We start from the raw sequence: 21725 nt of genomic DNA, 5'->3' as shown, positions 1-21725 counted from the left end.
CCTCTTGCCGGTTTCCACGCTCACAACTAGTTTTCTCATTAACTAGTCCGTTTAATTAGAGCATGGTGGTAATTTCCTCATGGTTGCCGGGGCACCGCGCGGCGCCTCGCGAGCCCCGGGCAGCTCAAGGCAGGAGGAGAGGCAGCTCGGGCCGGAGCTGAGTGCAGCAGCAATATAGCCACTTGGGAAATCATAAAAAGTTCATGTTCACGTTAAGCGCGTCCACATGACCAACCCGTCGGCCAATCCCGACGCGCGGCCACTCATAAACTTGTATCACAAAGTTGTAAATTTTCATAAAACAACAAGGAATTTATTGCATTTCTTCATGGAGAGCTGTTAGAGGGGAGCTACTCCTTCTCTCTTCCTCTGAGCCGCCATTTTCTGCCTCTCCTTCTTTTTCTTCTCTTGCTCACAAAATGCAGACAAGAAAGTAAAATCCTGCTTTGTGTTCTCTCTTTGAGCAGTGTCTCTGTCTGTGTTTGTTATAGCTGTAATATTTCTGTACGCTGCATTATTTGCTTTATTTGCAGAGATTTAACTTTGAATGAAACACATCAGAGATTGGTTCAGGCTGGAAAAACATCAGGTACATTTAATTACACAATGCAATCACTATTAAAACATAGAGGGCTGAACTTAATGACACAAGGTGGCACAATTTGACAGAGCTACGAAACAAATAAAGTACTTTGCTTATGATACTAAACTCATATTTATTTATAATTCCACCATCAGTGACGAGTGATTTCTCCCTCTTTAGACGTTGGAAGAGTTTCTGACTTATTTCCACTACCAGTATCCAGTGTGGTGCTGTCAGATGAGTGCTCGAGTTTGAGGTGAAGACACCGCCGCAGTGTGCCATCGACACCGAGCCAGCATATGGAGACCCGGTATGGAGGTGTCTGTGAATGAAAGCAGCTCTGGGGGGAAACCTGCTCTGTGGGTGGCTGCAGCATGAAGCCAGAACACCAAAGACGATCACTACCATGTTGGCAAAATCTTATTTCAGTTGGAAACTGAAAACTCCACCTTTCACCAAACACCTGAGATGTAAAGACGTGTTAATGGGAGACTATTTCAGGCTGCAGGCAGAAAGAAAGCAGAGTTGGGACGCTCTGCAGTCGTTGTTTGTGTCTGCAATTCTGCAGCAGGGATACATGCTGAACATCGTTTAAGCGAACTAGGTGAGGTCTCAGGATTTGGGGGATATTGAGGAATAACAACAGCCTCACCTGAGTGGTGTTGCAGCACCGAAAAGCCGTGCGTAAAAGCAGTTTCGCAATGCGGCAACACGTCACCATTTTTACGGCCTGCAGGCCCGGAGCCGCAGGATGCTCAGAGGCGCTGCAAACACACCGCAGCCTCTTTTTTTTCCAACGATCTTTCATTATAACAGTTCAAATAAGACAGAACAGAATCCAAGCCCAAACCCAACGCATCGTGAATGTTAAATAAGCGAGATCCCGCCTCTTATGCAGCATTCACAAACAATGTGTTTGTGCTTCTAAAAGACCGCAGTGTCCAATAGAATCAATGCAAACTCATATTCTAAACTACAAATGAACTCATTAGATACAAAACGGCATCATAGGCAAAATATAATGCGTCATGGCTACATTCAAATAAGCAAAATGTCATATGTTTTGCCTTCAAGCGACCCAGACAGTCACCGCGCACTGAACCTGCTCGTCTGGTTTCCTCGTCCTGTCCGCGTTACCGCAAACTTCTTCCTACTATATTAAGCATCATTAACATACACGAATCCACGCAGACTTTATGTCTGCGTAAAATAACACAATCAGCCACCAACAAGACCGATTACATGACAATCAGAATGTCTAAAGTTACACCTCGGTGGTCTGAGGAAATCCCTTTGCAGCACAGGATGTATCCACATTTAGTTTAGCTCCAGAAAACTTGATTTTAAACCTTCAGTGACCCTCGCGTGACCTCTCCAAACTGCACCGTGTCTGGTCAGCAGCAGACACGGATCTGTTGTTTCCTCTATGCAAATATCCCGGGTTAAAATTTAACAGAAAAAAAAGCAGCAGCGCAGAGCAGGAGGCACCAACAGGCCGCTCGATCCTCGTTCTGTTGCCCTCTTTGTGTTTGTAGCTTTTATTGGGTTTCCGGCCTTTTCATGGATGCAATAAAGACATTAGGACCTGCTACACCCCCACACACAACACCGCCCGTCACCACTTTATGTGGTTTGTACAAACAGCACAGGACTTCCAGAACTAACTCTGTCTAACACACATTTCGTTTGTTGTCGTTTGTTGGGAATCTTTACGCAGCATGAAAGGAGAAGCTCAGGACGACTTCGAGGCGAGAAGCTGCAGAGGATCTCAGGTAAACGCGTGGACACAACGCACAGCTTTGTGTCTATTCTTTTTTTCCTGGGGGCTGATTGGAAATATTTAATTCAGGCTTGAAAATGATCAGGTTTAATTTTTTTATTTTACCAGATGTAACACAAATGTTCAACAATATTTGATATTTATCCATCTAAACCGCTCTGGCGCAAATTAATGTGAATCATGTGTTGTCAGTTGACTGTATCCACATCGTATAAGAGGTGTTCTGAACAAATCTGTTATGGTAGATGTGTTATTTTAATTGAACTTAATTGTTAGTGTTCTTCAACACATCTCGGCTTATGTTCTTTCTTCAAAACTGTTATTTGATCAAAACTGCTGCTCATAGAAAATGACAGACATTTCCACGTGAGGACTCTTTCAATTGGACCTGGATATGTTGTATGAATGTTTTTTTCCTCTACATGTCAGGAGGAATCTAGATATATGTCAGAAATACTATTTCGTTTAAACAAAACATATATATGTGAATGTGCTTTATATGTGTATGTTTTGTATTCATCCGCATGAAAATTAAATTCATATTTGATATTCTAAACCAGTTTGAATATGAATAAAGGATTTTTAATATGTGAAAATGACTAGAGAACTGCAAGGCCTGACAAACAGGAGGACATGCAGACTCGTTTTATTGTATGAACTGGATGAAGTTGGAAAAACACTCCTGATGTTTGTTGCTATGGTCTGCTATAAAATACATTTTGTACTTTCATTGAAATCAATTCAATATTAGCCTACATGTTGCTGTTTTCAGTGAGAGAAGTTTTTTTTTAGGATATTTTACTTAAAACGTTGAGGAGAAGAGACTGAATAACTTGTGTTAAAAAGCTGAATTGTAATAAATATTTTTGTCCTGTAATTGAAACTTCACAGTGAAGCCACTGTCCTGTTGATGTCTCGGAGGTTGGGTACAAAGCTGGAAATAAATGAACAGTAAGAAATATCTTACAGCTTGTCCTGTTCCAAATTTGCTTCAATAATCAGAAATTGAACTTGTTGTTTGGTTGTAGTTTCTCTTGTTATTTCAAAAACGCCTGCACGGTTTTAAATCCAAACTGGAGCTGTTATTGTTGATGTGAGCGCTGTTTAAGAACACATTTCTCAAGAGACAACCTCTAGATTTAGGAAACCACATGTTGTAAAAAAGTTATCGACTCAGACCTCTAATGATGACTTGTTACTCCCTTAAACTGTGTTAATAACTCCTCCTGACAGTGTAATCGTGTTTGTGGTCATTTTATTTCATGTTAAAGAGAAGTTCAATCTTTCAGCAGAGCCGCATACATGAGGAAATCTGTAGCAGCTGACAGGCAAAACTATTCCCGTTGAGAGAGAGAGATACACGAGAACAAGACGAGTCTTTTTTTATTTACATAAAAAGAAAGAACTAAAAGTGCATTTTTGTTTTAAACATATACGAGTCAAACAACATGGAGACGATTGTACAGAGACAAAACATAACACGAGACTAATATCTATTTTTATTGAATGTGGATGGAATGAAACGATGCTGTTCTTAGTCCAATGAGAGTGTCTCATCCAGGTTTGCCTACTTGTCGGTTAGCTATTGGTCAGTAGCTTAACTGAATATAAAATATGAAGGGGTCAGTTTGTCTTTCACAGTGCAGCAGAAGATCTTCAGATAAAAATGACACGTTTGCTTCTTAGCGGTTGATACATATATTTATAATTCCACAAAGAAATATAGAAAATATTTCCTACATTCATGCCTCTACAGACGGGTTTCAAACATTTAGTATGTAAAAGAGTTTTCACTGGAGAGATATTCAAAGTCATATCGATGAAATAAAAATTGAGGGATTTCCCCCCCTGAAATACCCATACATTTGTACAGGATTTGGTTGGTGTATCGCCCCCGAGAAAATCTTAGGTGTTTTTTTAGGCTATTTTAGTCCCACGATGCCAGGTTTGGACGTATTTTATTCTCATAGTGTCACAAATATTAAAATCAGCTACCTTGCATTAAAAAGATACAGGAAACACTAAATTAGGCTCAGTTCCTAAATAAATCTTTAGTCCTAATATTTCATCAGACCAGATAAATTCTCACTTTTAATATCATTAACGTGTCCTTTCATAAAAATCGAACACTATATAATAGATTTAAGTTGTAAATGAAAGAAAATAATAAAAGAGGGGGGTCTTTCTTTCTATGCTAACATGCTGACTAATACAGTTTATTATACAGTTTCATCTCTTACGGTTCTTTTAAAAATCAGGTGCTTTACTTGTGAAGGTCTGGAGTTTTTTTTTTTTTTGGAGGGCAGGATGCATTTGAACACAAACTTGTGATAAAAAAAGGAAAGACAAAAGACTACCTCTCCATCAACAGTGAAAACTCTCGGACAGTCAAACTGAGTCTCTTCCATCACTTTCCCTCCTCCTCGTCCTCCTCCTCATCCTCCTCTTCCTCAGCTGGAAAAGCAGCAGTTGGAGAGCTGCTTCCGGTCTCCCTGTTCTCCTTCTTCCACTTCATCCTCCGGTTCTGGAACCAGATCTTGATCTGCCGCTCCGTGAGGCAGAGCGCGTGCGCGACCTCGATCCTTCTCCTCCTCGTGAGGTACCGGTTGAAGTGGAACTCCTTTTCCAGCTCGAGGGTCTGATGGCGCGTGTACGTCTGACGCCCGCGTCTCTTTTCTGCACCTGCACACAGTTAAACAGGTATTCCCTTTCAAAATAAAGTTTCCGTGACCCGGATGTGACTATGCTTTTCTTTGTTTTTTGTAAAATGACAGCTGCCCTGTATTTGTGACATTGCAAAGTGGAAGTAAAGTTAAATGGCCTTATTTCTGGCGCTTCAAATGTTATGAGAGTCTGAAACCAGGAGAGGAAAATATCGAATATAAAATGTAAATGCTGAAAATTAACTTCTCTCATAGCTGTCATGCTCAAAAAGTCGTACAGGGGTTATCCTTATACTTTAAAGTCATAATATTTTACATAACACCTTTTCATTGCTCTATGGGGGTTAAGAGAATAAACTTTTCTTCCTTTATCCTCGTGAAAAAGAATATATTAGAGTGTAGTGTTTGAGTGACACATTTAAAACACTCCTGAAAACTACATTTTGAAATGTTTGGCCACAATTCTGATATTGTAATTTATAAAACTAACATAGCAGTGTGGCTTCAATATGCATTTCACAACAGTAAAGGAACACACTACTAAAAAAAGATGCAAATGTAATTAATTTGCAGCCCCATGCTCCCCTCCCCATAAAACCCTTGTTTTTTAAGGTTGTAAAATTGAGAAATATCTTAATATGTAATGACAGAGCTATCAAAAACCACAATGGCTTTTTTTTCATACACAAATCTAACTATCCTAAAACTCCCTTCTAATGTTCTTTGTGTGAGTTTTCTCAAACGTCCTTTTTTCTTCACTGGTGACAGTTTTAGAAAGTGTTCTGAGAGGAGCTTACGTTGTGAAGATTCTGTATTAACATAAAATGAGTAACCTGTGAGTTTATTTCAGTGCAATCCTTTTCTGCAATGACGACAGAAAAAAGTGAATTTACATTAATGTAAAGCTGCTGAAGTTTGAATTAACAGAATACATTTATTTGAAGAACCACATAGAGATACAAAAGGTCAAAGATGCAGCTACTTAATGATCAACATCTGTTCATAAGACATTCACAGTGAAAATAAGTCTAATAATTAAAGAATCATTTATTTATAACAGTCTATCATTCCCTATTTGCAGGATTTAAGGCTGCTTTGTTGATGCTGCCTCTTCCTGTCTCTGTCACTACACCCGTGAGTTCTGATTAAACTTGTCAGACCTCTTAGTTGTGTCCCTGTTCCAGTTTCAGTCAAACCTAGCTGCCACCAACACTTCCTGACTCACAGTCTGCCCTGTGTCTGTGTAAACACCATAAAGCCGTAACTGGATGATGTGGTTAATGTGGGTTCAGCTGCTGTCTGTCTGTGCTGCTGCTCAATATTTACCTCACAGTGTTTGGCCTTAAAGGAGATGTATACAGACTTCAGTCCACTACATAATTAAAGAAGAATGGTGGTGCAAACGTCACTGATGGTTTTTTACGGGAGGCTTCAGTAGCAGTTCACAGAATCAATAAAGTCATCAGAAACAGACCCATAATTAGAATATGTTGAAAGTACTGATTTCAGTTAAAGAAAAGGTATAAATCTGTGGTTCCTCTGGTTTAAAATATACATGAATCAGTGCTGAGTGAGAGCACAGAAACCATGTTGACCCTCTGTCTTCATGAGGTCATGCAGCGCCTGAAGGTTAAAGAGAAACTGGGTCACATTTTTACAGCTCAGAGGTCGTCTGCAGGACACAACAAACCTCTGAAGTCTGCAGATTCAGCTTAAAATGTGAAGCTCAAAGCTTCAGGTGAGTTGATGCAGACAAGCAGAGAATTCTCAATGGATCCGTTTCCTTAAATTTAAAAATCTGAATCTTTCGGACTTTCAACAAATCTGTTTCTACACACCTTCACTGCTCTGCTTTACTGTGGAATCTGTAAATAGACCCTGACTGAGGCTACAGGTCAGCTGAGCGGCAATAAAAAGCAACGACTGCCCTGTAAAAATGGGCTTTGTGACTGTTTGCATGGACTTTAATGGCATTAGCTGGTGTTTAGTGAAGGCTATAAATGACTGTAAGGGCCAAACAAGACACAAACAGGAAATAAAGCACTATGGATGGTCATGTGATGAGCAACTTTAAATATTCGTACCTCTTAAATCATTATGGGCCTTTTCAATTGAGCTTAGTTCACATAAAAAGATTTATCCCACCTTTTTTCTTCTTTTCAGTGAAGGACATAGTGCACAAAAGCTGCTTTTTCTGTGCAGGAAGTCTCCCAAGTTACTAGGGACTTTTGGACAACGCAGCACATCTGCACCAGGGTGTAAACAAAGTCCCAGGGACTATTTTCTTTATCCCCAAGGAGGTCACTTCTACAGGGGTGAAAGTGCATGGAATTTGGGACTTGCAGCATAAAAGCCATGTTTCCACCAAATACACTGTGAATTTCTAGTTAAAGAAAACTACATTTAAAGGTTCCTTTTGTAGTCCTATAGTCCCTTGTTGCTGGAAAATTCCCGAAATGGGACCACAGCTAAAGACTTTTCATGGTTGAAGTTGCAGACACAGCTATACACTAAAAAAAACAATACTAAAAGCACATGTGGCCTTTAGTCTCAGGGACTTTTATCTAAGTGTCTAAAAAGTCCCTGTAGTGCAAATGAAAAACAAAAAACTTAACCTGCACCCCCTCAATGAGAAATGTTAAGCACTGCAAAGACCATGCGAAAGTTATGGAACTGAACTGTTGTGCATAGTATGACTCACAGAGCAGGAACCCTTGGGAGTGGTACAAAAAAGGAGGCACAAACTTTATTTAAATCCTGGTCCCTGTGATGGAAATGTCTGAGTCCCCTTAATAAAAGTGTAAAGTTCCTGGGGTTCTTGCAGTAAAAAAGTAGCCCCAGGGACTACAATGTATTTGAGGTGGGAATGTGGTTTTAGACGTGTCTGTCTGACATAAATCTTTTGGACATAAATCCTCAGCCTTCAATCATTTGCTCACTGACTGAAAATGATCTGAAGACTACAAGCTATTAGTGCAAAAAGACACTTTTCTGTCCTGGCTGTCATGAAACTCTGCAGGTAAGAGCTTCATTACACCCACTGCAGGAGTCCTGCACATGTTCAACGAGAGCTGGAGCTACTGCCCAGGACACAGAGGTCATGTTCTTCTTGTGCACTTTTTCTGAGAATTTGGGATTTTATCATCCCCTGGGGAGCTCATAATAAAAGTCTTGTCACATGTTGATGTTTGACAGCATTTCTCTGTAAAAGTGTCATTTCTGTCAGTGACTGGAGGATTTTAAAAGGCATTTAAAGGTGTACATGTATACATGTGTAAATCACAGTGAAATACCCTAGATGTACTTTCTTACTTTCTTTATTATATTGTGCAATTTACTCATGAGTATTTTTTTTTGTGTGAATTAAGCATTCCACCAATGTGCTATATCAAGAAGCAGCTTAAAAAAACTGTTTTTTTTTACACAAGCATACATTTTTACTGCTCTCTCTCTCTCTCTCTCTCTCTCTCTCTCTCTCTCTCTCTCTCTCTCTCTCTCTCTCTATCTATCTAAAAAAAATGGGTTAAAAAATACGGATCTGATGAAAATCCTTACAGCAAATGCCTTCATGACAACATCTCAGCTGTTATTTACAAAGCCTATATTTTGGAAACATGGTTTCCTACATGACAACTATCCTTGTTTATTTTAATTTCTTGCTGAAAATGAGTTAAACTTAAATGTTCTTGTTGTTTGGTCTTTTATTTTGACAATGGTTAAGGGAATAAAAGAGAGTTCAACATCATAACAATACATAATAATTACTAAAAAAACACATTTCTAAAACATTCCTGCAGCATTTGTGTTTGGTAAAGCGGTCTGCCTCAGGACAATCACACTAATGGTAGCAACTTCAGAACATATTTTTCATAAACAAATGTTTTATTGTAAACAGAAAAACTCCAGACAGCTCATCTAATTTCTGAAATAAATACTCTGTACATGAAACACAGCGCTCATCGGATTCTGAGCTCTTAAAGCTGCAATTAGATTTCATGTTTCTGCAGAGTCTCTGCTTGCGCGCGCCACGGTTTATTAAAAGCAGCAGTCAGTATGTGTGTGTTACTGAGTGTCAGCAGCGTGGAAGTGTGCGTGATGAAGTACGTGCATGCGAGTGTGTAGATGTGTGTGTTTACCTCTATTGGTAATATTTTCTTCTCTCGTGCTGTCGTTTCTGATTTATATGCGCTCGAGCTCGAGTTGGAATTCTCGTGCAATAGGACGTCAGAGAAGGATTGTATTTTTCAGGAACAAACAAACAAACAAACACACACACACACACACACACACACACACACACACACACACACACACACACACACACATTTATAAAACAAGTGAGTAAGTGTCTTTATAAATCTGCACATGCGCGTCCCTGTCAGAACTCGAGCACAACCTTTAATGAGCGCTCGTGCTCATGTGTTTCTTTTATTCACGTGTCAACGGGAGCATCCGGGACATTTTCCTCCAATCATCTTCAGCGCCTTGGACTGGAATCAGATCTAAATTAAAATCTATAAATTCATTATTCAGGCTGGATGACTCGCCCCCATCACAAACCCTCACACACACACACACACACACACACACACACACACACACACACACACACACACACACACACGCACACGCACACACACAGACTGTTGTCCCACACTGTGGTTTTCATACAAATAGCCTACTGTTCATGTTCTTTTCTAATAAATCAGCTGTTTTCCTAAATGGTGTTTAAAACTAATGTTTTATTTATTTTCTGTCAGAGCGTAGGGTTTCACTTTCCCTATTTTATTAAAAAAATATTTCATGAAAAAATATCGTCCTTAATATGTTTGTAATTATCCTTTGACGTCATCCCTCTCGTTTACCAAACAGAAGCCTCAAACCAGTTTCTGTGACTCCAGAAGCCTTAAGCAAATAGAGCCTTTTAAATTTCATGGGTGCCATTTTGATCTCCTCACTCTCTTTATCACACAGCTCCTAAAGGAAGAAGTGCTCACACAAACTCAAGACTGCTTTGCCAAGCTCTATATCACACACAAACACACTGAGGCACACGACAATGAGGGAAATAAATGAGGAAAGGCAAAGACGAGAAGCTGTTCTGTAGCTGTCAAGAGACTCCTGCTAATCAGGGAGGACTGAGGACTGATTTCTACAAAAATATTTCAGCGTGAAATTCACGTGGCCCTGCAGTCTTTGTGTGTGTGTGTGTGTGTGTGTGTGTGTGTGTGTGTGTGTGTGTGTGTGTGTGTGTGTGTGTGTGTGTGTGTGTGTGTGTGTTTGGGTCATCTACTTGTACCGGTTTTACATTTATTTCACTTTTGCGCACATTTTATTCACGTTTTACGCACAAACACTCTCACCACATTTCCCAGCTTTCACTTTCTACCACCGAGCCCTTTAATGCAGACATAAAACTGTTCTCTGTGCTGAATGTGTTTGTTGTTGTTCGAGGCTCCGAGGCCCTCAATCCATTCAGCATCCAGCCCGCTGCTGTCACACAAAGACGCTTTTACAATCGGTGGAAAGAGCAGGCATTCAGAGATCAAACCCATCTGCTAATTTATAGTGTTTATAGTATTAGCGGATTGTCGTGGCAGTACAATAGCACAAAGGGCTTTCAGTGGACTAGCTAGCACAGAGAAAACACAACACTATCAGGTCGGAAAGGCTAAGCTGAGCAGAGCAGCGCCAGACACTGAATATGAGCGATAACCGAGAGGGGAGGAGGGTCTTTCTGTGGGGGTTTCTTCATTTCAAATTATTTTAGTATAAAACTCCAGACACCCTGTACTCTAAAGTCCCATTCTAAAACACAATACCACCTAATGAATATTCACCAAGTCTTAAATTATGCTTTTATGGAGGTCGCAGAGCCATAAAAGATCTGCTAAAAGAAAGAGAGAGGTTGTAAAAAAGGAGAAACAGGCAGACATAGTTCAGCTACCGGCAGTGGCCGCTGCGCAACCGGGCCAACAGTTTAAAGAGCGTTTAACGGGATTATTGGTCTCACTCCTTCTTTCTCTCTCTCCCACACATAGACACCACCCACCCCTGTCTCATTCCACTCTTTTCACAACTTTTCTTTTTGTAATAACATTGTCTCCTTCTCCGGAGCGCACCTGTGAGGCCTTGCTTATTAGTTCATCAGCCCTCGTAACTTTTTAATCCCACCACCCTCCTTCTCCCTCTCCTCACCTGAGCTCCTCATCCAGGGGTAAATCCGTGGCCCCTCCTCATTTAACTGCATCCTCTGCTGCTGCTCTGAGTAACTCTGCCTCCTGCAGGCCGGCTCAGAAAGCCCCACGGGCCGCGCGCTGAGCTGAGACCGACCTGGGATCCGCTCCGTGGCGAGTAGCGGCACAGCCCCTCCTTTACGCACTTCAGCTGGGTTAAAATGTTGCTCGCCAGTCTGTGTACTCTCGCTGCCCCTGTTCAGTCCCCAAAGAGACAAACAGAACGACGGGGAAGAGGAGAAGGAGGCAGAACAGGAAGGAGATGGAGCAGACGAGGAGGGAGGAAGAGGGATAGCCCCGTTGCCTATCCCATTGGATCCATGGAGGTGATATCCGCTGGACGCGAGGGCGCACGAAGAAGACACGGCAGGAGTAGCAGAGGAAGACGGGAAAGGAGAAGTTGGAGAGTCTGCGAAAAGCATAGCAGAGCAGCTCACGGCTTCTTGTTCGTATTTGGAAAACAGCGCGTTGGCGAAGTCAGGCGAAGTCATAATTTGGCGCCGGTGATTTGTGGGCCGGGGGCGCTTTAATGTCCACTTTTTACGACGCACCGTGAATTATTGGCGGGGTATTACTGTCTAGATTTACACCAAAAACACACACCCACCCCACTCATCCTCCCCTCCCTCACTGTGCTGAGCAGACCACGTGACCTTGGGTCCATGTGATGTCAAAATGCCCAATGGCCGACGGGGCTTCCCTCCGGATGCAATATTATAATGGCAGAAAATAGCTGAAACGCAGACACGCAGACACACAGACACAAACAAACACACACACACACACACACACACACACACACACACACACACACACACACACACACACACACACACACACACACACACACACACACACACACACACACACACACACTGCAATCCATAGTTCCACACAACAGTCAATACGCAACGGCTCGGTACGTGTCTACTAATCACCGAGCTCACGCGGGGCTGGGGAACTAAACGACTGAGTCTGACAAATATCCCGCACAAACTTCAATCTTTACTCTCATGCTCGCCACGTCAGTGTTAGGAACTGGCTGAAACGAGCACAAAAAGTGGAAAACACCATCAGTGTTGTATTGATTTGAGTGGAGGGAAAGGCTTTGGGCACGTGCGTAAAGTTGCAGAGATGACAAAAAAAAAAAGAGGAGATGGATTTCCCTGTTGATGTGCAACGTCTTGCCCCATCTCAGACTTCTGTGGAGACCACACATGCAGCTGAGGAGAGGGTCTCACAGCGAACAAAGCAGGCTGTTATATCACTGCTTACTGATCTGTGCAGACAGAGAAAAACATGGAGAGATGAAAACAACACTACAGACGTAGGATCGTCTATGGAGACACTTTGATCCAACTAATTATCAAACTTGATACATTTCAAGATATTAATTCCTACCTGAAATTAATGGTTCTTCAAATGTTTGAGCAAGAAGCGATTAAACTAGATACCTGAGTAGCTTGGGGGTTGATGTCCGATGTTTCAGAGAAGACCGACTTTGTAAAAGAAACTCAGATGTGTAATCCAGCAGCTACCTGTGCGCGTGTATTGTTGAATTCATTTTAAATTTGACCTGCGGTGAACAAAAGTAGGAGTACATTAACCCCATCGTCGCCCATGTGATGTGTCTTCACCCTCCAGCATTGTTCGGAAAAAAAAAATCACCTTCAACTTGAATCAGTTCTGGTAAACTCTGTCCTGCTGGTTTTTCTGATAATGTCTTGTTCTGACTACCTGTCCTGTCTTATGCAGGATTTAATCTTTTGCCAAACGTTATGTTACGAGGACAACCTGTTCGTGAGAATCCATTCAAATGTCATGCAACAATTAATTGATTTGGAGAGAGCTTTGACGTTTCAGATTAAAAGCTCGTTGACAAACCGGCCTGGAGCACAAAAATCCTCAGATCTACATGTGTCATTTAGCTCGTGATCTTTTGATCTTATTCGAATTTTTACGAGTCCAAATCACACCGTGAGACTCACCATGTGAGCCAAGGTTTTTCCTTGGTCCCTCCAAAGCCTTATTTCGGTAGTGCACAAACTAATAGTTGGAGTCTTGTTGTAACAGAAGCTGGTGGTGAAAATTAAAAAACTTCTTCAGTCTATCCTGGTCTATATTATACAGTAAAATAAAATAATCATGAATAGCTATCACTAACCCAAACAAAACCTTTGAATGTTATGGAGGGTTTAAAGAGGCACTCCAATAACTTGACCCAATTTTTCAAAGAGGCCTCCCGGTCAGAGCAGTTGTATAATACAAGTTTATCTCAATTTAAGAGGAATATTTCTCAACAGGAAGTCAAACTTACAGGTAGTGTGCTTCAAATAAGTACAGTGATGCGAGGAAAGGGACTCGAGTGTTCAGTAAAGGCCAAGGTGTCCTGAAGTCAACACATCCTGGCCTAATCGATTCGATTTTAAAATGTATATTACATCTGTTTCTCCATGAACCCTAAGAGAGTAGACACCTGAATCAGTGAGTTATGCAGAATAATCTAATTTTCTTGTCGTACTCATTTATCAAACAGAAATATGACAACAACGATGAGGACATGACTACAACAGCACTGAGAAGAATACGCAATTTGATTTTAAATGGATCCAGAAGCCATTTGTGTCTTCACCAAACACACCCTGCTCCGCTGTGTTTTACATCCTACAGCAGTTTATCACGTGAGGAAAAAAAATCCACCTGTTCATAATGTGTGGAACCCTGAGCAGACCAATCAACACAAATGGATCCGGAGTCGTCAGATAACGCTTTCTTACTGCCCCCGGGCGTATCATCCTGACGCACAAGATATCATGCGTAAAGGGCTTGTTGTTTGACGCAGGAGTATGGCCTTGCGCTTGTATGAGACGCTGAGGGCCGTGACAAACTGACAATATTCGACACTTGGGATGTTGGTCCAATATCCGATGCCGTGATAACACTGGGGATGCCACAAAATATCAGATAAACACACTGAAGTCAAATGTATGCCGAAGGGTAAAAGCGCATACTCGGTTTGTTTGATCTTCTCATATGGAAACAATCCGACTTCAAGTCGTCATGATGATGATGATGGAGGGCAGTGTAATGGTGAATCAAGAGGCCTGCAATAATGTAAGTGGAGGTGGAGGACCAGGCCATAAATAAAACGATGTTTGGATTGGATGTGGATGTGAGAGTGTGCGTTGGGGGGCGGCGTCTGTTGTCTTAAGAGGAGATTTCCGAGTCGAGGCTTAAATGTTTGGCCCCGTGAACTGGACGGTTTTATCAGTCTGGGTGCTGACAGACGGGAGAAAATGAAAGAAGGATGAAGGGAATAAGGAGAGGAGGGGATCAAAATAGAGTCAGAAAGAGAAAAGCAATATGTGCACGGGCTCTTAGTCTTTCTTTCATCAGCTGACAGATTAATACATCTTATTTCCTCCAAGCTGATAATGAAAAGAATAATTAAACAATGGAATAAAATGATCCCTCCTTCCCATCGTTGTCTCATAACAGAGCTCCACAAAATTACAGAAGTCAACATTTTTATTACGTTTTTTTCTCGTTTTTATTTTTATGAATGTTCTCTTTTTTTAATCTGCACTGTGCGCATGCGTTTTACCCCAAGAGAAAAGGAAGACAACATAAAACAAACACCATCGATCATAAAACGAACTAAAACGAGAAACAACAATTAGAGTGTGTAAAAAAGAGACCCGACCTACTAAAACGGCATAAATAGGCAGTTTCATGTTGTTGGAAATTTCATTAATTGCTACGTCATCATCATCATCATCATCTTCATCATCATCATTATCATCAATCATTGCCATAACAACAACAACAACATAGAAGTGAGAAGTACAGTAAAAAGTGCACCATCATCTTTTTAACTTAAAAACTATACAGCTGCCAAAGATAAAATTGTTAATGATAAACTTCTAACAATATAGAAATGTTTCCACGATAATTGTTCCACAAAGAAAGGAAGCTATCATTTTCTTTCTTTTTTCTTTTTTTTTTCTTGTTTGTTTTAAACACTAGAGTAGACTATGTTTGTTTGAGTTGGATCGATCCGCCCCCACCCTCAGTGATTTTTTTTAAAGTTCACTTTCTTGTTCGACTGCATGTTTTTTCTTTCCTCCCGCCTTTCTACAGTCAGCACATGGAGGCGCGAGGCCCCTCCAGTCCGTCAGTAGCCATTTTGAACACCCAAGTTCCTTCCACCGATTGGATCGTGGAGACAGTGGGGCAGTCCAATGGCCTTAAGTTAGACAAAAACAAGCCCCCAACCCACCCAACATCACCAATTCTTACCCCCATCCTGTCCAACATTTACAGCCCCCCCCGCTCCCTCCCCACCCAGCAGTGTCACCGTTTTCCTCCCTACATTTGCTTCTGTGTCTTCTCACAGCAATCCTCACTCACAGCGGCCTGTGACCCCGCAGCTCCCGCCACGGCCGCAACCGATCCTCCTCCACCTCCTCCACCACCTCCTCCTTCTCCAGCTCCTCCACTACTTCCATCGCCGTCCCTCAGCTCCTTCTCCCTCCTCTCCCTCTCCACAGCTTCTTGCTCGCTCTTGCTGCTGGGGAACTTGTCCTTGTTGTTCTCTTTCTTCCATTTCATCCTACGGTTCTGGAACCAGATCTTCACCTGCCGCTCCGTCAGCGCCAGCGCATGGGACACCTCAATGCGGCGTTTCCGGGTCAGATAGGGGTTGAAGAGGAACTCCTTCTCCAGCTCCAGGGTCTGGTAACGGCTGTAAGTCTGCCGGCCCCGCCTCCTTCCCGCAGCTGCTGGGGGGAGGTGGGGAGAGGGATGAGAGGGGAGACAAGAAAGCAAGGGGCACATTATTAGAGGCAAAACTACCTGCTTACATCATCACTTTGTCAGAAGCCAATCAGCCCCCCATTCCTAGTATGAAAACTAATCAAACCTATGGGACATGAAAGTCTACATTATAAAAAGGCTTATTATTTAAAACTCCATTATCCATGACACTACAACAGTGGAGGTGTTGAAGTCAAAACAACATGGTACATTACAAGTTTACATGAGATTGGATCGGATCAGATCCCTGGTGCTGTATCACGTTGTATGGTGATTACCAAATCCTATCGCAATTCCATCAAATGGTATCATATCTATGACATATCCAAACTTTTTATATAAATCATTACGTATGGTATTGTCTTTTTTTTTATCATACAGTTTCTCATCATGTTGTTTTGTATCTTGTTTCATCTTATTGCATTGTATCGTATCATATCTTGTTTGATCTTATTGTATCTTGTTGCATTATATCGTAACTTATCTTGGTTCATCTTATTGTATCTTGTTGCATTGTAACGTATCTTGGTTCATCTTACTGTATCTTGTTGTATTGTATCGTAACGTATCTTTGTTCATCTTATTGTATCTTGTTGCATTGTAATGTATGTTGGTTCATCTTATTGTATCTTGTTGCATTGTATCGTATCTTGGTTCATCTTATTGTATCTTGTTGCATTGTAATGTATGTTGGTTCATCTTATTGTATCTTGTTGCATTGTATCGTATCTTGGTTCATCTTATTGTATCTTGTTGCATTGTAACGTACCTTGGTTCATCTTATTGTATCTTGTTGCATTGTGTCGTAACGTTTCTTGGTTCATCTTATTGTATCTCGTTGCATTGTAACGTATCTTGGTTCATCTTATTGTATCTTGTTGCATTGTATCGTAACCTATCTTGGTTCATCTTATTGTATCTTGTTGCATTGTAACGTATCTTGGTTCATCTTATTGTATCTTGTTGTATTGTATCGTAACGTATCTTGGTTCATCTTATTGTATCTTGTTGCATTGTATCGTATCTTGGTTCATCTTATTGTATCTTGTTGCATTGTATCGTATCTATCTTCGTTCTTCCTATTGTATCTTGTTGCATTGTATTGTAACGTATCTTGTTGCATTGTATCGTAACGTATCTTGTTGCATCGTATCGTATCATATCTTGTTTTATGTAGCATAGTATCTGGTTGCATAGTATCGTGTGGTAAATTGTTGCGTTGCATTGCATTGGATACTATCTTGCGACATACCGTATGGTGTCTTGTTGTATCGTATAGTATCATATCTTGTTGAATCGTATTGTATCATGTTCCATACTATGGTATCTTGCTGCATTGTATTACATTATATCATATAGCATTGTATCGTGTCCTATCGTGATACATCATATCTTTAATGGTGGTATCTTATCATGATGTATGGTTTAATCCAGTATTGTATATTTTCCTGTGATATGGTATGGAATGGTATTGTATAGTATGGCATCATTTGCTATTCTGTGACATAACATAATTGTATTGTTTGATATACCATATTGTATCATTTCTTATGCTGTCATATATTGAACTGTGGTATCTTATAATGTATTGTATTATAATATGTTATATCACATACATTTGCATTACTCATGTTGTATCATATTGTACACCACTTTATAAATCCTTTCTAAACACACACAAATCTTATATCTTTTGCAGACCAATTTTAAATTTTATGATTGCTTTTAAGAAAAGGCATTATAGTGATGGAAATTTGAAAAAGTGTCTACAGATTGTTTCATGTTTCATGTCTTTGACGACTAGTTGTTTCATTTAAAATAGAATCGTCTTTAAAGATTCAAACTGCAGTTCTTAACAAGTCTAAATTTTAGAAGCTTAAAAATCACATTTGGATTTTTGATTGGTTGGCAAACAAGCCATCGTTAGATTTGTTTACTAGTGTGAGATGAATCAACAAAGTCAAAACTCTTTAAAAGTTTAACTCACTGAAATTCCTGAGAGTGTGGCAGAAAAGGTGAAGCTAACTCTTCTAACTGAACTGATGTTTTGAAGTGTTGTTTATTGGTTACACATATTGCCGAGGAATTCCTATGTTCTGTGTTTGACTTCACACGGTCACCGTTAGCCTGAGTGTCCATGAATCTCTGATCCAAAGGCATAGATACTGTTTATGTTCCATTTAGACCACATGACGCGTACATTCAAAGGCATGATAGGATTTATGTCAGTGCAGCCTCTTAAGAATCATGTGATCCTCGTTTTTCTTAAAAGTGCTAGAGACTCTGCTCCTCTCATTCTCTCACTCTCTAACACACACACAAAAACACACTAACACACTGTTCTTCATACTACTCTTTGAACATGAGACCAAAAACGGTGACAGAAACTGCTATAATCCATCCGGAGCTCAACCAAAAAACACTTCACCATCAGCCAACTGCAGTCATTATTATCATTTTTTATATGTACTGAGCACTTACAGAGTGAGCATGAATATTTGATGCATAACATAAATACATCGTAAACACTGAAAAAAAGGAAAGAGGTATCTCGTTAAGCTCTGGAAGAATAAAGAACAGAATCAAGATGAATTTAAAGATCAGCAGAGACTTTTAATGAAAAATGCTTCAAACGATGACAAGTGGAGATAAAGACGCGTTACTGTGAGTCACCGAGTCTGCTGTTTCTTTGTTTCAGCACAGGGACAGAGCCCGGCACACAGACGCAATATCAAATTCATAAATAGTTAATAAACGCACACTAGGTCAGATATCGAGTTTCCTGCACAAACGCTGGACAAGCATGAGTAGAAATGCCTCTGAGTTAATGTTATTTACCTGCATGTTTGAAGCCAGGAGAGGAAATACAGGTGCAACAATGTATTTTGATTTTAGCCTTCCAATCAGACCTGGTGGAATTCTTAATGCAAAAAGCCCAGGTTTACTGGAAATAATAACACATAGTTGAAACGAAATTTTAATGAAAATCATGATGCTACATCTGGTAGTTGCTTCTTGGGTGAAGCTTCATATACACTACAAGTTTCTTGAGTTGCCTGTGGTGAATAAAATTGACACAATTCAGTCTCATTTCACATGTACTGCGCTCCGGAATGAATGTGCAGATGACTCCAAAGCTCTGGAGAAAAGCTGTGCTTATATAGAAAGCCTGAGGGGGATCCATGTCTGCGCATGACTGTCAAGTTCAAGTATTTGATGTTTTTTTTATTTGCCTGTTTGGTTTCATTCTTCTCCTTTTCTCATTTTATGTGAAGCACTATGAACGTGTTCTCAGTTTGACAGATGCGGCATAAACACATGTCATCGTTGTTTTTCAGTGCTCATAACCTCGAAGAAGAACTGCGTAAAGGGAACACAAATGAGTGTTTCCTTTGTCTCTGGTGAAATAAAAGTTAAATATTGATTTTGGAGAGAGATTTCAGGTGATTATTTGACCTGGTTTACTGTTTTATATTTACATTGTTTCTGTATTGCGTAATTATTGCTGATTTGATAAGTCCTCTGCACACACAGTGGAGTTTCTAGTTTGCAGGAGGAGAGAGTGCAATGACTAAATGCTCTTTTTCTTCTTTTACTCTCCTCACATGATGTACAGCCTGCAGGTTAAGAGTGAAAAAAGAACCAAAGAGTCAAGAATGATGGAGTTTTACTTTTTAGAGTTCTGTACCTGTCCTGTTCTCCTTGGGTTACCACATTCAGAGTCCATGTTTAGGCAAAGAGCTGCTTTCTATGGTAAAACATTCAGAGGAGGAAGACAGCAGAAGACAAGGGGGTCTTTATGGAAATGCGTGAACTTGTAAGTGATGTAAATGTCTTGTATGTGTTATCTGTCACGGGGCTGGCGCCATGATTTCGTGCTAGCGACTAAAGGGAGTGGGCGCCACATTCACTGCTGTCACCAGCCGTGAATTAAGGGAAATGGGAAACACTTTCCTGGATAAAATGACAACACGGACGCTTTGATCCAAAGGGTTTCTGACGGAGCAACATACACGGACAATGTAACCTCCAACCCCTGCTCCGTCAGTGCGCTCATACACCACACCTCCATCCACAGCTGAGAGGGATCAAACAGCTTTTAGAGGAATAAATCCTCAGATTTGTTTCATTTGTTTGACATTTTTCCTGTTTTATCGTCATCTGAAGGATCACCTGCTCTTTAGCAGTCTGATGAAATGAAACAGGCTCTGGGATTATAAACATTTTAAAGAGCTATTACATATGAAACCTTTACAGTGCCAATTAAATAAGCCCTAAACAAACGCATGGCTGTTGGCAGTTGACATTTTAGAGGATGGTGAAACAAGGTTTCCACTTGACAACAGAGGCCAATGAGAGCCGAGGCAGAAGACACTAAACAATTACAGACATACGTTCATTCTTATGCCTAATCAGATTTAACTTTTTCTTTTCATTTGTAGCCTGGAGAGAAAATAATTTATGATTTATTCTAAACCACAGCGGTTAAAGCCGTAAAACGGCTCTAATTCACGAGTACAGACTCAGATACTAAACCTCCAGCTTTAAGACTCAGGAGGTTTTCATCACATCTTTCTCCAGTGGTGTTGGGGCTCTAATATGGAAGGTGTGGAAGTGTGGAGGAGGAAATGCCCCCTTTGCAAGATAAATTATGAAATGTTTCCCCTCGTTAAAGCGGGATTTCAGAGCTAAACGGGGAGGATTACCGCCACGCAGCTGCGCTCCACCCCCCGTGAAACCCGCCAAACACCGTTCGCCTTTTTCTGCTATTGTAACTAATAAATCCTCACGGTGAGCTACGATAATATCCCATCAAAGCTTACACGAGCTGTAACTGCGTGCGTACAGAGCATTCTCGGACTTCAGTGGCTTGACACGCCTGGTTTCCTGTTTTCACTCGACTTTTCAGCCCCCGGATGATGAGAGCTATCTGCACAAGGGCAGTAAACCCAAGTATACTGTTTGAAATCTATTAATCATGGGACTAATCACTGTCATCGTTTCTACAAAAGAATGAAAGCCCTTAAAAAGTCGGGTTTCCAGCCCCGCTCCTGAGTGTGGCCGCTCGTATTTAAACCTGGAAATGATTTGGAGAGCCGTTACGCGCAGAGGGGAGCGAGGGGAGACAAGTGTTAGGAAAATATAACGGAGGCTTTAACGATGTAAATTATAACAGTTTACAGCCCACACAAACAGGAGACATTTGATGGTGAAACACACGGTTCGCCACGCACACGCTGCACAAAACAAACTCACCTTGTTCTAAAAAGGTGCGCAAATATGAAAAAAATCAAATAGTACTATTGTTATCTAGAGCAGGTGGTTCCAGTATATGTGATGTATGGAAAGGGGGAAAGCAGCTCGAAGTGAAAACAGACCTGTTTATTATTTATTATTTTTATTTCTATTTTATGATCATAATCATGAAGCCACAAAAGTCCTGTACAGGCTATAACCCGTCTGCAGCCCCACTTTAAAAAATACAACCAAGAACACAAGCAATAAACTCTCTCTCTCCCTCTATCTCCCTCTCACCCCCCCCCCCACACACACACACCTCGCACACGCCACACACACAGACAGACACACAGCACAAAAAATATGGGCTCAAACAAAATAGGCTGCTATACACGTCAATCCCTTCACTG

The 21725-nt window shown here is 40.9% G+C and overlaps 1 protein-coding gene across 4 annotated transcripts in view; it reads right to left on the bottom strand.

Annotated features, from left to right (window-relative positions):
* Positions 1 to 3729: 3729 nt before the first annotated feature.
* The window catches only part of LOC117832184 (homeobox protein Hox-B8a-like), an 87339-nt gene continuing 69343 nt past the window's right edge, over positions 3730 to 21725 (bottom strand). The window contains exons 1-2 of one of the 4 annotated variants that reach the window (XM_034711199.1): positions 11225 to 11814; positions 3730 to 5045 (exon numbers count right to left, since the gene is read on the bottom strand). In XM_034711199.1, coding sequence (XP_034567090.1) covers positions 4771 to 5045; positions 11225 to 11753 — 804 coding nt within the window. In that variant the 5' untranslated portion in view covers positions 11754 to 11814 and the 3' untranslated portion in view covers positions 3730 to 4770. Of the gene's footprint in view, positions 5046 to 11224; positions 11815 to 15672; positions 16044 to 21725 lie in introns of those variants that run through there. The other 3 variants (XM_034711197.1, XR_004635158.1, XR_004635159.1) reach the window with 3 other exon arrangements.

Source organism: Notolabrus celidotus, chromosome 20 (assembly GCF_009762535.1).
Source record: "Notolabrus celidotus isolate fNotCel1 chromosome 20, fNotCel1.pri, whole genome shotgun sequence".
Lineage (NCBI taxonomy): Eukaryota > Metazoa > Chordata > Actinopteri > Labriformes > Labridae > Notolabrus > Notolabrus celidotus.
The sequence above is the reverse complement of the archived record's forward strand: the minus strand, read 5'-3'. Positions and strand labels throughout refer to the sequence as shown.